This window comes from Rhineura floridana, chromosome 3 (assembly GCF_030035675.1).
Source record: "Rhineura floridana isolate rRhiFlo1 chromosome 3, rRhiFlo1.hap2, whole genome shotgun sequence".
Taxonomy (NCBI): domain Eukaryota; kingdom Metazoa; phylum Chordata; class Lepidosauria; order Squamata; family Rhineuridae; genus Rhineura; species Rhineura floridana.
In genome coordinates this window covers 87,499,105-87,514,792 of record NC_084482.1, presented here as the reverse complement: position 1 = coordinate 87,514,792, position 15,688 = coordinate 87,499,105, and the positions used below count along the sequence as shown (strand labels likewise).

The 15,688-nt window shown below is 41.5% G+C and overlaps 1 protein-coding gene across 3 annotated transcripts in view; it reads right to left on the bottom strand.

Annotated features, from left to right (window-relative positions):
- Positions 1–4,064: 4,064 nt before the first annotated feature.
- Positions 4,065–15,688, bottom strand: part of KCNIP1 (potassium voltage-gated channel interacting protein 1) — a 161,781-nt gene continuing 150,157 nt past the window's right edge. For all 3 annotated transcript variants that reach the window (XM_061616818.1, XM_061616815.1, XM_061616817.1), the window contains 3 exons: positions 10,981–11,085; positions 10,223–10,285; positions 4,065–6,658 (listed from right to left, as the gene is read on the bottom strand). In XM_061616818.1, coding sequence (XP_061472802.1) covers positions 6,611–6,658; positions 10,223–10,285; positions 10,981–11,085 — 216 coding nt within the window. In that variant the 3' untranslated portion in view covers positions 4,065–6,610. The remainder of the gene's footprint in view (positions 6,659–10,222; positions 10,286–10,980; positions 11,086–15,688) is intronic.

Genomic DNA, 15,688 nt, shown 5'->3' with positions numbered 1-15,688 from the left:
CCCCTACTCCGGAATCCGACCTTCCCCCCCATATGACATCACAGTTGCGGAACAACCATGCTCGACCCATTAAATCATCTGGTGCAATTTTTGTGGATACTACAGGTTCCCTAAATCAAATTGATGAATTATATTGACATTCACCACCGATACCAATCTCTTTATACGGATCTAAAACAGACTTTTCCTCAACACCTCCCCCCGACAGCTGGAAGGCTCCGCTGTTAAACTCCCCACTACACCTTCTATCATGGAACATAGCAGGATGGAATGTCAAGCAAAAATAAGCCAGAACTGTGTACCTATCTTAACCAACAGGATATAATTTACCTACAGGAGACTTGGTCTACCCAGAACCTGCTACTTAATGGATATGCCTCTATTGATCTACCTGCACTTCCATCTACGGCCCATTTGAAAGGCAGGGCTAAAGGTGGTATGGCTATACTAATTTCCACTACATTGACTGCAAACTTTAGAACTCTCCACTTTTGTAACAATGCTGCTATGGCTGTCTTGTTGTCGTTTCACACTTTATCCTTTCTTCTAATCAACGTCTATATGCCTCCAGGCCTGCCAAGGGAATTTATTGATAAAATATGGGATGACTTAGATAGCTACATTACAGAATTGGAGACCCGGTTTCCCAAAGCCCAACTAATTATCATGGGAGACTTCAATGCCAGAATTGGTCCCAATAATGATACTCTCCTCGCATCGAAACTGTGGGGGGGTGAGGATAACGACCATTATGTGTCTGTCTTTGAAAGGGCCTCCAAGGATCTCAGGGTTAACTATCAGGGAATTTGCCTAACTCGTCTAGTTGGAAGTCGAAATCTTATTATTCTCAATGGCCTTAATCCTTTGGATCTATGTGCCGAATACACTTACATCTCCACTAGAGGAAGTAGCATAATCGATTATGCAATAATTTCCCATCAGCTAGCGAATTCAATAACCAATTTCTCCGTGGGTAAAAGACAAGACAGCGACCATCTCCCCTTAACCCTCTCAGTTCATCTAAAAGAGAAGAGTAGATTAGTAAAAGAGTACAATCCGGTAGCTAATTCTGCATATTTCATTCATAGGAGATCTATCTGGTCTCCTCATGTAGCGTCTAGAGTAGCAACTTTTATTTCCTCTCCAACTGCCGTAGCCATTCAAGAACAATTAGGGAAGGCCTCCAATCCCCAATCGGTCTTAACCACCTATGACACCCTGGTCACGACTTTAAATTCCATCCTAGCTCCCAACCTTCCTACCACCAGACCTAATTTAAGGACAGGCCTCCCCAGATGGTTTGACAGGGAATGTATATCTACTAAGAGACACCTAAGATAGTCCTATCTGCAATACCGTCAGCAAAATACCAGTACCCTGCCCCCCGAATACTACACCATCAAAAGGAAATATAAGAATTTAATAGCTAGCAAAAAGAGACAAGCAATGCAAAAGGACTGGAAGTCCCTAATAAACGCATCTAAGCACAAAAATCCAAAAAGATTCTGGTCTCTTGTCTCTGGAGCTATGAAGCCCATTTTTCAAGCTCCATGTAATATTCCACCTTTCATATGGGAACAATTTTTCACAGATCTGAATGCAAATACTCGATACATCCCCTCAAAATATCCTTTCATCTCCGATACCGAAAATCTTCCTGTTTGGCCATCTGTCTCCCATAATGAAATAATAGATCTGATTGGTGACCTAAAAGCCGCTAAGGCCCCGGGAGGCGACAATCTACCCCCGGAGCTCCTGAAGGGTCATCAAGATTGGTGGGCTCCCATATTAGCCAACCTATTCACACTCATAAATAATACTGGTCATTTCCCTGAGGCCTGGCATGAAGCTATAGTCATCCCTATACATAAAAAAGGCACAAAGGATGATCCTATAAACTATAGGCCAATTAGCCTACTTTCGGTCACAGGTAAACTCTATGCCAGTTACCTGAAGCGGAAATTGTCCACGTGGATGGAGGAGGATAACATACTGGGCTGTGAACAGTCAGGTTTCAGGAAAGGTTGATCTGTTCTGGATCACTGCCTACTTCTGAATCATCTGGCAGAAAAATACAGGAACAGAACGCGAAATGGCCTATATGTCGCGTTTGTCGACTTAAAATCAGCCTTCGACTCCATCCCAAGGGACAAATTATGGATCAAATTGGCAAAAACTACAATTGACAAAAGACTCCTTTTTCTAATTTACAACCTGCATCTGAACACTTCTCTACGCGTCCGATGCGGTCGCGATGGGGGTCTGACCAATCCGATCCCCACAACAAAAGGGATTAGGCAGGGCTGCGTCCTGGCTCCCCTACTTTTCAATCTTTTTCTTAATGATCTGCAACCAAGATGTCTCTCTACAAACTTTCATTCACCCAAAATAAGTGATCATAGATGCCCCATTTTGTTATATGCAGATGATGCGGCCCTTCTTTCATTCTCCAAAGTTGGCCTCAAACGCCTGCTACGTGTCTTTATGCCATACTGCACTGAAAACCATTTAACCATAAACTTCTCCAAAACTAAAATCCTAGCTTTTACAAAGCGTACTACAGCCTCTGATTGGACAATTAACGGCCAACAAATTGTTCAGGTCAAGAGTTATAAATATCTTGGCAAAACGTTTCACTCCTCTCTCTCCTGGGCTCCACATATCCATGCGGCTGTCTTGACAGCCCGGACAACAGGCGAAAAGTATCCTACACTTTTTCTACACCAGAGGGGGGCAGTTCATTCCCGCAGCTATTCAGGTTTTTCGTTCAAAGGTCATTCCTCAACTTTTATACGGTGTCCCACTCTGGATTCATGCCTATAATTCCTCTTTAGATGCAGTACTCTCCAACTTTATACGTCAAATTTTTGCTGTTCCAAGATGCGTACCAAATGCTGTACTTAGGTTAGAAGCTGGCCAAATTTCGATTGAATACCAAGCATGGGCTCTTGCATTCAATTATTGGATCAAACTCTCTTATGACTGTCCTTCTGGTTATCTAGCATCTCTTTGGAAAGATTCCTATCTTTCACTGTGGATGAAAACCTTTCATGACAAACTTCCCAGATTAGGTTTTTCTCTAGAACACTTATCTTCCCTAGATATAACCATGGCCAAACATTCTCTTCGAACCTGACTAAGGGATCTAGAACTACAAAGCTCACTTGCTGCAGCAACTAAAGTTTGCTCTCCCCTGTATCACAACTTGAGCTTTGACCCCCAGAATTATGCCCCATACCTGGACTTTTTAACGGTCCCAAAATACCGAATTGCATTCACCAAGGCTAGATTCAACTGCATAACCTCTGCATTATTGGAAGGGAGATACCGGGGTACACCCTATAACCAACGCAATTGCCCAGGTAAGACGGGCGGCATTGAAACACTTTTACACGTTTTCTTTGACTGTCCATTATACTCTCTTGAACGTAATAAATATTTATTTCCAATCACCAAAAATTTCTCTAACCAATTCCCTGAGCATCTGCTACTCTGTCTTCTGAGGGGCTCGAACATGATTTCTACGCTGTCTGTTGCCAAATTTGTTTACACAGCCCAAAATAAGCAATCACAAATTTTATTATGAATGTCTCATAACGTTTTTAACCTGTTGTCATATTTCATTTAGACATTTAGTATTTCCATTTTATAGTATATTATACTATCTTGTACTACTTACATTTCTTTTATTTGTGTATCTATACTCTCTGCATGGGTCTATGACCGCAATAAATTTTATGTTATGTTATTCAAATACTGAAGTGATACTGAAAGCACTGGGGCTTAAATTTTAATAAAGTTTACTTGGAAGCAAATACCATTAGTTTCAACAGAATATACTATTAAATAAGGTGTTCAGGATCGTCACCATAGGCTGCAATCATATAAGAGAAGTTACTTGGGAGTAAGCTCTGTTTGAACTCAATTGAATTACTTTCAAGCAAAATGCACATGATTATGCCTCACATAACAGATAGCTTTAGCTGGATTGGGGCCATATAATATGAATGGTATTGGAAATACAGTGTTAAGGTATATAAAACATTGAAATATTCACCATAAGATTTCATGTTTCAGAATGGGCCAAGTATAGTGCCACTAATAGCTTAAAATAACATGAGGCATCTCCTTTTTGACATTTTATTTCAAAAGGTTTGTTCCTGAAATGGGTGAAGATGGCAAAATTCACCAGTGTATGATACTTTAAAACCAATCAAGGTATTTTGTTCAAGTACTTCAAAAACCCCTAGTTTGGAGAGAATAGCTGTTTTTTATCCTAGCTTCTAAACATCCTCGTTTTGCAAGCTGGTGCTCCCAGCCTCAGTGAAATCAATGTGTGCATCATGTAGGCTCAAGATTCTAGCCTTGTGGTTTTGAATTGTTTTGTATACTGGAAAATACGATACTTTTCAGTTACTGTTAAATGTTCAAATGGCATACATTTTAGTGTACAGTAGGGCCCCACTCATACGGCGGGTTATGTTCCGGACCCCCGCTGTAAAGTGAAAACCACTGTAAAGCGGAATTCATTTAATAGAATGGCATGCAACGCCCGAAAACCGCCATAAAAGTGGAACAAGCGCCGTATGAGTGGGGCTTTAGTCAAATTGTGTCTAATTGAGACCACTGCATTAGCGAAGCGCTGTAAAGTGGGGCCCTACTGTATTGAGAGCAACGTGCTTGCTTTTGTGCTTGAAAACTCTAGGCACAATACACAAGGAAACTGCATGATCTTAGCTCCTTTCAGTAGGGCTCTGTCTGAGAAAAAAAGTACTTGGTGGGCTGTTTAGAGCTCCTCATTTAACATGATACAAAACAATATCCAGTACTATATGTTGATACCCCACTTCATTGCTGTGTGCACTAGGGGACAGTGAATGGGGAAGCTTGTGTCTTTTTAATATTCCAGCCCTTTAAAACACTATAGAAGCTTTGGCCTCAGCTATGCACCTTTCAGGTCAATGAAAGCAATGAGGCAAACCATCAAACCTTAGTGTTATTTGGTAGAATACATTGCAGATCTTGCCTGCAAAAGTAGAGTCCCCCTTTATCTGACTCTCTTGACTTTTGGAAACTATAAGAATTTTAACTGACCTGTGTGCACAATGAGAAACTTCATTACAGTCAGTTGGGGAAGGGGTGTGTGTCCAAGTATAAGTTTTTGAGAGCAAGGAGAAGGAAGTAATGTGCTGGGCTTGTCCAGGAAATCAGTTTCAGGAATGCCCCCAATGCATTCTTGGCTCTGCAGAATGGTCCTTCAAATCCCACTTCAAAGGCTGCAGAGCATAAACCAATCCATATACAATTGGGGGTGGGGTGAGGATGGAGTTTTACAAGTGACATTCCTAATGCTATTTCTATATATATATATTTATTTTTAAGCTGAATAATTTGTGTTTAGTTGCATGGGAGGGAGAGCACTTGGTAGTCCTAAAGCAAAGCTCTCTCTCTCTCTCTCTCTCTCTCTCACACACACACACACACTCACACACACACACACACACACACACACACGTCATTTGCCTTCTCTCCCCACAGCAACAAGTCCATCTAGATATTTTGGACTAACTCCCATCAGGACCAACCAGAATGGCTGGAACTATCAGCTGGAGGACACCTGAAGAAGAAGGATGATCTAAGTCTCACCTCAAGGCAAAGTGTAAAGACTTGCCATGGATATGCTGGTGATATAACTGACTAGAGGCTTCCATAAACTTTGTCTTGGGAAGTGTCAGTTTCAGCTTCCAGCAAATCCCCTCTTTGCAGGCAGAGTGTTGGTGTTAGCCTTGCAGTATGAAATGACCATGTGATGGGGATGGAGTTGCATCACCCATCATTACTGATGTTATGGACACTAGGATACTGTCATGACATGCAGCCAAATGCTGCAAACCCTCCAGCTCACAATAGCTTTGCCAGTGGGGGAAATAATTTCCCTAGAAACAATCTGGTGCATTTTTAAAAACTGGGAAAATACCTGGATACTTGTGTGACAAATGAGCCACGATTCTGCAGTTGTTGAACTATAAACTGATCATCTAGATATGCCCTAAATTAATCCTGCCCTTCATTTATCATGTTAAATTTGTGTCACTTTGCAAAACTAGCATGAGTTTTTTTAGCACATTTCTCACTGTCAAAACAAAATATAAGCACAACTGTTTCCTGTGATGATACAAAAAGAGTTTCTGCTTACAATAGATGGTTAGGCAAGCTAGTGATGCTGTGGTACCATATGCAATCCAGCTGGCTAGAGCAAAAGCAGCAGAACTTTTGTGATTAGCAAACAGAAACTTGCATATTGTTTTAATCATTTAAACTTCAATAATTCATTAAATTTTAAGCAGCAGGTCTCTCTGGTCAGGTTTTATTAGCATGCTTCCAAACGAAATAAATTATAATCAGTGTCTCTTGAGGGAGGCAAGGGGGAGTTTGTTGCATTCAGAGACACAGCTCAGTTTGCGATGGCATACAAAATCCTTGCACTCTATGTCCAAGTAGTAAAAAGCTTTCATCAAAAAAGGTGGCAGGGAGAAAAATCTTGACTCATTTTCTCCAGGGTCTCATTACATATAAAGTCTCAGATTCCTATGCTGCTCTTCAGCTGCTGTTACATGACATTTTCAAAAAGCTGTAAGGATCTCATGATATTGTCATCCTAGAAGCAATGAGAAAATAAACCATGGATATTTATATTGCATACACAAACAGCTCTGCTAAACCTGGAGGATTCATAGAGATGTTTTTGTTGTTGTACACGATCCATAAATATACCTTAAGTTAGCTATGGACCAGTTTATGATGGGCTCTGCATGCAGAAATACATGGTAGAACATGGTTGATGAACTTCCATCATCCCCAACCAGCAATGCCAATGGTCAGGAATGATGGGAGTTGAAGGCCAACAGGAATGATGGGAGTTGAAGGGAGTTGAGGGCACCAGGTTGGGGAAGGATAACGCAAATGGCTCTACATACCTTCCCTTGATCACGTGAGTTTGGCCTAGTAATATAGGCCCTAACATGTATAGAACTTAAAGTCACTCTGACACAATGAGCTGGTTTGCACACGATGTTAAGCCAAACTATGGCTTAGTGTGAATGCATGGGAACCTGGAGAAAAGATCATGGCAGCTTTGCTCATCTTCCATTCCCGCTGCTGCTGCTGCTGCTACTGCTGCGCTGTTGTGAACTAAACCATGGTTTGGCTTAGCATGTTGTCCGAACCCAGGGTCATGGTTTGTCTCACTAGAGACAAATCACAAGCTGTAAATTTATTCTTGGATTGGAGGAGACAACCATGAGCTCAGGGTCAGATGATATACTAAATCAAACCATGGATTAGGTTACAGCAGCACAGCAGCAGGAGGACTGGAGGAGGTGTGCAATAGCCACAATTTCTTCTCCAAGAACCTTCATGCTCGTGCATGAACTTTGCTAAGGCATTGTTTGGCTTAGTGTTACATGAGAACTAACTCAGCATAAATCAAACATATTTTCATTTCATGAACAATGAGAGCTCCCAAACTTTTTGTCAATTTCCACCTCCGTAGGTTCATTCATGCTGTCTCCTCCACTCATCCAATTCCACTGTCTGTCTACCATTGCAGCTTTAAAACACTGTTGCCTATACAACAAGAATGAAGTTGAATGTCCTGCCTTTAATCTCAAATGTTGCAACTGCCTGCAACATTCATATATTTCAGCCAGATCTGTGGTGTTGTAAGGCCTTGCTTTTCCTGTCTCTCTTCCTTACCTTTTTCCCTTTCATGTCTTTTCCTGCTCTAATCTATCTCACCTCACGACCAAGCATGCTACTTTGGGACCCCAATCTAGAAGACCTTGAAACGTTTTGTAAAATGGATTAGGAGTTATTATGACATATAAAAGTGTCATTTAGAGCACACATGCAACAAAGCTCTTCAAGAATAATTGAACTAGGATCATGTTGAACATACTATATGCTTAAATATTTTGCAGAACTAAAAGTAGGTTGCACAGCATCTCTGCTACTTTTTTCCAGATTCTTTGAAGATAGAGATCTTGTATCCACGATACAGGCCTTGGAACATCCCACTCACGCTACATGTATAAATGTCTAAAACATCACTGTAACAGAAAGTGGCATGGCAAAAGCTTAGAATCACCAGGGAGTGGCCAGCAGACAGTGCTCAGGGCCCTGGGAGGAATACCTTAGCCTCTAAAACCTCTGAACACAAGAAGCCTTTATTTAAGTGCCAACCCCTCTGCCTAATCTCATAGCACAGAGAATTGGAATTGATGAAGGCTTCCTCATAAAAGCTAAAAGCCACATCCTCTTTTATGCACTTATTGTAATCCTGTGTGAATCAGTTTGTTCTGAAATGTAAGAACTTATTAGGCATTCCAGTTTGTTGAACCGAGATTTGTATATACTCCTGTTTCATTGCCTTGAATTCAAGTTGTTACCTTTAAATATGTTTTATATACCAGGGATGAGGGACCTCAGGCCCAGGGACCAAATGTGGCCCTCCAGGTCTCTTATCTGGCCCTCAGGGCTCTCACTAGGCCACACCTTCCCTCCTTAGCCACACCTGCTCCACCCTATCCACCAGTTCTTTTCCCTGGCTGGAATGTGTTCTTATTTATTATTTTATTTATTTATAAACCAGCCAGATGGGCAACTAATAAATTTAATAAATAAATAAATATTTTATTCGATATCTCACCCTTCCTCCCACTAGGAGCCCTTGAACTGTAATAAAGCCTCTTGCTTGCCTGGATGGAGACAGATGAATGCAGAAACCTCTAACATTTGTGGGGCGACATTGTAGCCTACTGTACAAAGCTAAGAGACGTTTGTTGCGCCATCCACTGCTGGCATGTAGCCTTTGGAAGACGGCTGACAAGCTCCCAGGGGGTCTTTGAGGGATAAATACAGGACCCCTAGATCAGGGAGATTAAGCATTCAGGGGGCTAACATAGTCCCAAGATACTGACAAAACCAAGCCTCCAGGGGCTGAAGAATCCCCAAGATACCATCAGGAAAGAGCAAGAAACAACATCAAGTAGATTGAAGACTCAATACCTCCCAGGCAAGATTTATCATTGTGCTGTTAGGAGGTTTCCAGCACATAGGGAGATAGACGTGAGATAAGAGCACTTAGAGATGGGGGGGGAGAGTGGTAACGTGTCCATTATTTAAGTTCATTTTAGCTGTTTGCAATTCTGCTTTAATAGCTGTTTAGTTTCACTGTGAGCTGTTTGTAAGTCCTGCTGTAATAAAGCCTTCAATTTCTCCACTGCCAGCTGTGTTCCTGGTCCTCTTGAAATCTCAAACTCAATAGTCTTGTGCTTGGCAAAGGCTAGGCATTTGGTGTTACAGTGCAGTCTCTTCTTCATATAGAAACTGAAAGGCAGCAGCTACTGCTTTCAGGAATTCCCTGGGGATCTTGACTTTGAATAAGCAGAGACATAGGATTTGGGGAATTGTTAATAACTTCTAGGTTTAGTAAAAAAAAATCTCTGGACGTTTCCAAGCCATGTTCTGAACTGTTTGTGACTGAGAGCACAAACTTATGCAGATTTAGAAAAAAAATGCCTACTATGCTGAGTGGGATTTCTTCCCTTGTGTCTTTATTATTTCAGACAAGGCTCTTTCTTATCCAGTCTCTTGGCCCTCACTTAGTTTGCATATTCTCTAGGCATTATGATCATCTCTGTGCTCATGCACATGACCCCCATCTCTCCAAACCTTGGCTCTGTGTGCAGCCCCATTATGTGTTATATGCTACCTCAGCACATTGTTTTCCCTGTTCTTTATTACCGTTGGTGAGATGCAGTCAGGTATCTTGAACTTCATAAGCAATGACCCAAACTGAAACTTAGGGCTCATCCAGACGACTGTATAATGTGTGACATGACTGCTTTGTGTTCTCATTATTTTTCAGTCGTCCTGATCATGTTGTGCACAAAAGCGCATTTTTGCGCGGCTAAATCCGCTTTGGCAGAACCGCGGAAAATGCAATTATCTTTGCATATCGGGAAAGAGCGGGAAAGGAGCAGGAAAAGGGGTAAGTGAGGACTCTCGGATGACAGAGTGGATATGGAAAACCTGGATTATCCCGCTCTGTTTGGATGAGCCCTTAATGTCCCGTAACTCTCAGCATTTGGGTTAAGTGAAATCTAAGCTTTCTGGCATAAGACAATCTCTTGCCTGGCTCTACTACGGAATGATGTCTTACCTCCTGACATGACTCAATAAACTCATCCAGTGTAACAACGCCATCTTTATTTTTATCCATTTTCTGCAATATAAAAGAAGATAGAGTTAGTAACACTAACATATTTGCAAAATGCAGCATAATGTAATACTGGTAGGATTCAAATACATCTACAGTAATACCTCAGTTAACAAATCCTCCAGGAATGAAGCTCTTTTTAAGGAAGGCTTTTTCAAAAGTGCAACCAACAAGCTTTGCTATGCTATGGATAATAACCTTTCCAACCTGTGCTTTTGCTTTAAGGTGAACCTGACCAGCCCGTGTCTTTGCTTTGCTATCAGTAAACTGATCAGCCTGTGCCTTTGCTTTGCCAGGCTGAGAAGCTTGTATGTTTGCTTTGCATTAAAATGATCTCTTGCTTTCTCCCAGGGCTGGGGAGGGAAGGATCCAATACTAGGGAAGGTGGGGGGGAGGAGGGGGAGGGTGCTGGGCAGGCACCATTTAAAGCCCCTCTTGAAGCTGCCCCTGTCATCTATGAGCAGCTGTAGGAACCTATCCCTATTCTTTCCATGTTATTCCTGCCTTTGGTACCAAAGTTTCTGTTAAAGGAATGCAACTCCTAATGTCCACGAATGCATCTACTTTGTTAACTGAGGTATTACTGTACACTGCTTTACAGACTTAAATAGATGCTACTGCCCAGATACAAAATGACTGAAAATATAGTAGCTTTGTATTTAAACATAAGGGATATAAGTCATGAACAAATTTATATTTACCTGGAAAAAAACTTCTACATGCTGCCTTGGAGCATCTTCTTTCAGCACTGGGTAGGTATATTTGCCCATCATGTCGTAAATTGCCTTTACTATATCCATCATTTCCTGGAATTGTGACAATCAAAACACAAGGGAGACATCAAATGGGGCTCTGGCAATGTCATACAGGAGTCATTCCTCCTTCCAGTATTAACTTTCAACACAGAGATTGTAGCTACCTACTGTAGCAATGTCCTTGTTCTGTTTTTTTCCTAAACCACACACAAAGGGTTATTTATTTATTTTTATTTATTATTAAATTTATTAGTCGCCCATCTGGCTGGTTGACCAGCCACTCTGGGCGACGTACAAGGTAAAAACAGTACATAAAACAATTAAAAAATTTAAAAGACAGTAAGAACCTAACCTGCCCCAAAAGCCTGTCTGAAAAGCCAGGTCTTCAAGGTCCAGTGGAAGCTCATCATAGATGGGGCATGGCGTAGATCATTTGGGAGAGAATTCCACAGGGTGGGGGCCACTATTGAGAAGGCCCTCTCTCTAGTCCTCACCAGTCTAGCTGTTTTAACCGGTGGGATCAAGAGAAGGTCTTCTGAGGCTGATCTTGTTGAGCGGCATCCCTGCCGATGCTGGAGGCGCTCCTTCAGATAAACTGTTAAGCTGTGCTTTAGTTCTGAATACCTATTAATATTACATATAACTCTAAAGTCCACAGACAAGTCGACATTTATTTCTTGATCACTCCCATGTACAAATTTCTGCTAGATAGCTATGAGTTTTGGATATTTTTCTACTTGGGAGCAAAATTTGCCCTGCAAATGCCATCTGGTTCTACATCAAGGTGGAGCTGGTGAATATATCTGAGATTTTAATGTATGAGAGTGATTATGAGTGCTCAGGCATCACTTGCCTTTTGCTGGGCCACAGAATGGAAGGCTACTGAACAAAGATGTCTGATAAAGTATGCTTAATTTAGTGAACTGAGGAAACTATGAGGAAAACTGAAGGAAAACTTATCTCCATGCCAGGAAAAGTTACAACTGCTTATTTTTTGCCTGCTAAGCTGCTGCTGAAGACACAAAAGGCAGTGCAGTAAAAAGTTGTCAACTAATTCCAAGAGCAAAACAAAAGGGGGGACTATATATAATACTAGGAGCTGCACCCCTGCTCGCCAACCCCCCCTCCCCCACATTAATCCCTAGAGCTTCCTTTTCCCGCACCATGCAACATCTAAGCTTCCTTTTCACCAACCCCATTTCTGAAGCCACTTCTCTCTTCTATTCTGCAGCCTCACTTTGCACCCATTTTCACCTTCACCCCATGACCATGCCTCTTCCCCTTCTTTTCTGCACTTCCTTTTGCAATCTACCCCAATAGTAACTTCCTGCATCTTCCCCCTCCCACAGATTGCAACTATTAAGCACCCTTTCACCTTATACCCAATTATGTAGCCACCATCTCCTCCTATTCTGCAGCAACTTTCATGCCCCCATTTCTATCTTCACTCCCTTTCCCATGCCTCCTACTCCCTCCTTCTTGCAACCCCCATTTGTACCACCATCCTCACCTTCATCCCACTTTCCTCCCTCTCTCCTTTCTTTTCTCAACTCCCCCTTGCACATGGACCACCCCATTTCCATGCCTCCTCCACCCTGCTATTCTGCAGCCCCTTTGCACACACACCCTGTGATGATGTATGTTGCTTTATATTTAGGATTAACAGAATCTTAACAGTAAACCTGTTCAGTTACAAAAGGTTAAGTTCAGTTGAGGGATGTTGTATATATATATGAGTGTTTGCTTGTTAATAAAATACCTGTTCTAAATTACTACACTGAATCTGGAATTTCAAATTGAAGACAACACATGATACCAGTAGTGAAATACATTGTGTGAAGGTAGTATGGAATATTTGTAGAATATTTGAGGGCTCCACATCCTTTATCTCTTTCACATGAGGCAGATGAGGAAAGGAAGAGGGGGAACACTGAGTACAGCAAGAAAGGAGGAGTATTGAAAGAAAAAAAACAATGTTTAAAACAATGGTAGAAGTTTGAGTGAAGCAGGGATTGAGAGACACTGAGAGAAAAATTGTGGTTTAAACAGAAGCAGAAGTGAGACAAGTGTTGAGAGACACTGAGGAAAATTGCAGCTTTAAACAATGGCATAGGTTTGAGTGAAGCAGGGATTGAGAGACACTGAGAAAAAAATGGCAGTCTTAACAATTGCAGACTTCAACCCTGACTTCATGCACATTAAGGATTGTGATGAGGCACTACAAATCCTCCACGGGGGCTGCGCTCTGGCTTCATGCAAATCTAGGACTGTGATGTGGCACTACAGATCCTCAAGTGGGGGCTGTGTGATGACATGTTTACATTTTTATTATATGTAAGGTACATTCAGTAAAAACATATTGTTATGAGCATGGGGGGGGCTGGAATGGATGATTTCTGTGGGTCACCTTTCCAGCCTCTGATTTGGAATCCTATGCCTGGGAGGCTGGCTCTGCTAGCCAGATGAATCTCCTTTGTTAATCAAATAGAGTGGCTAGGTAGTTAATGGTCCTATTTAGTTGCCCCGGCAACTGGTGAAAGGGGCTAGGAAGATCCTTTTTGTCATTTTAAACTCTACTGGAGGAGAGTCTCCCCCCCCACTCCTGGGCGGGGAGAAGTGTGTTTGGAGTTGAAAGTGGGTGTACTGGAGAACTAGGGCTGCAGGCATGCAGAGAGGCTGGCTCTCTGCATCGTGGCGATAGGATGCCCCTGCACCTAGATGGAAAAGCTGGATATTAGACTGCTGATGCCTTGAACCCCTCCATCCTAAGCTCAGGTTGGAATGTGTGTACATAATTTTCATAAAGACACCACAGTCTCCGCTGGCCTTCTTCTCAAAGGAAACCAAACCCTGGATGGGCGCAGGGACCCCCTGAAATCTCACCGCTCGGAGATTGGGGGAGGCGCGCAACAATATATATAAGAAAATGTAAAGTGTGCTTTTCCGGAAGTCCTTGCTCTTCTAACATATTGCTAAAAGTAAGATGGCCAAGTGCTTGCTTACTTCACCAGATTTTCTTTATACATTTTACTGATGGCTACTGGTGTGGCCATCACTGTCAGCCTACTTGAATCTGATATGAATGTTAACTGTTTTGTTTCTATTGTTTTCATAAATAGAGCTAGATAATATTTTTATAGTTCAATTGGCATGCAATAGTAAAAAAAACCTTGTCTATATTATGCACAAATGTACACTAGCATTTGAGTAGAGGAGACTGCTTTGACTAATTTTGTGAAGGAAACAGATTACTGTAATGTGCTCTATGTGGGGCTGCCCTTGAGGTTAGTCCGGAAGCTGCAGCTGGTGCAAAATGCAGAGGTGAGACTGCTCACTGGGGCAGGATATCACCAACTTGTCACCCCGCTTCTGAAAGAACTGCACTGGCTGCCCATTTGCTACAGGGCCAAGTTCAAAGTTCTAGTTTTAGTGTACAGCTTGGGATCAGGATACCTGAAATATCATCTTACCCCTCGTATACCCAGTCGATCACTGTGGTCTGCAGGTGAGGGCCTCCTGCAGAGACCTTATCAGGAGGTTTGTTTTGCACAACATAGGAAGCAGACCTTTAGTGTAGGGGCATCTACGCTTTGGAATTCCCTCCTCTTAAATATTACACAGGCACCATCTCTGTTATCTTTTCAGTGCCTACAGAAGACCTTCCTCTTTCAACAAGCCTTTTAAGTAGAGACCTTATCCCAGTCTGCATCTGTGCAGGAACTTGTTTCTAAAGCTTTTTTAAACTTGTTTTTAAAGCTTTTTTAAACTTGTTTTTAAAGCTTTTTTCCAAAGCTTTTTAAAAGATGTTTTGTTTTAATATGTTTTTAAAGATGTTTTATTTTAATATATTTTAAGTCTGTTTTTAAGGTGTTTAAGAGTGTTTTTTATGTTTTCTTTGCTGTCCTTGGCTCCTTCTGGGAGGAAGGGCAGGATATTAATTTAATAAATAAATAAACAAACATAAATCGGCTGCATACATACCATACATTTTATTTATTTATTTATTTATTTATTTATTGCACTTGTATACCGCCCCATAGCCGAAGCTCTCTGGGCGGTTTACAGCAATCAAAAACATTAAAACAAATATACAATTTAAAACACATATTTTAAAAACAATTTAAAACACAAGTTTAAAATTTAAAACATTTAAAGCACATTCCACCAAAGAATCTTGGGAACTTTAGTTTACCCCTCACAGAGTTACAGTTCCCAGCACCCTTAACAAAATACAGTTCCCAGGATTTTTTGGCAGGGGATGTGTTTTGTATGTATGGTGTGAAAGCAGCCTATAGTTTTCCAGGCTGCTTTTGCAGTTTGCCGATGTCTCATTCACCACCCTGATCAAATTCAACACAGTTATCTGGCTTCTTTGATGCATGTAGCAGGCCTTATGAACCTTAGACTGTTCCATCTCAAAGAAAAGCAAATACTTCCTGGCACAGCTTGTGGCTCAAAAGCGATAATTAGTTCATGTAATTTGTTGAACATATTGAGGGAGGTTGTTGCCATGAAATCGGTGAAGTTGTTAAGGACTAGAATGGCCAAGTTGGCATATGGTGTTCCATGCGTTGCTAATTTATCTGTAAGACTCATTATTGCTATGGCCATAAATGTGTTGTGAACTTGTTCCCTGTATTCATCTTCTTCCAAG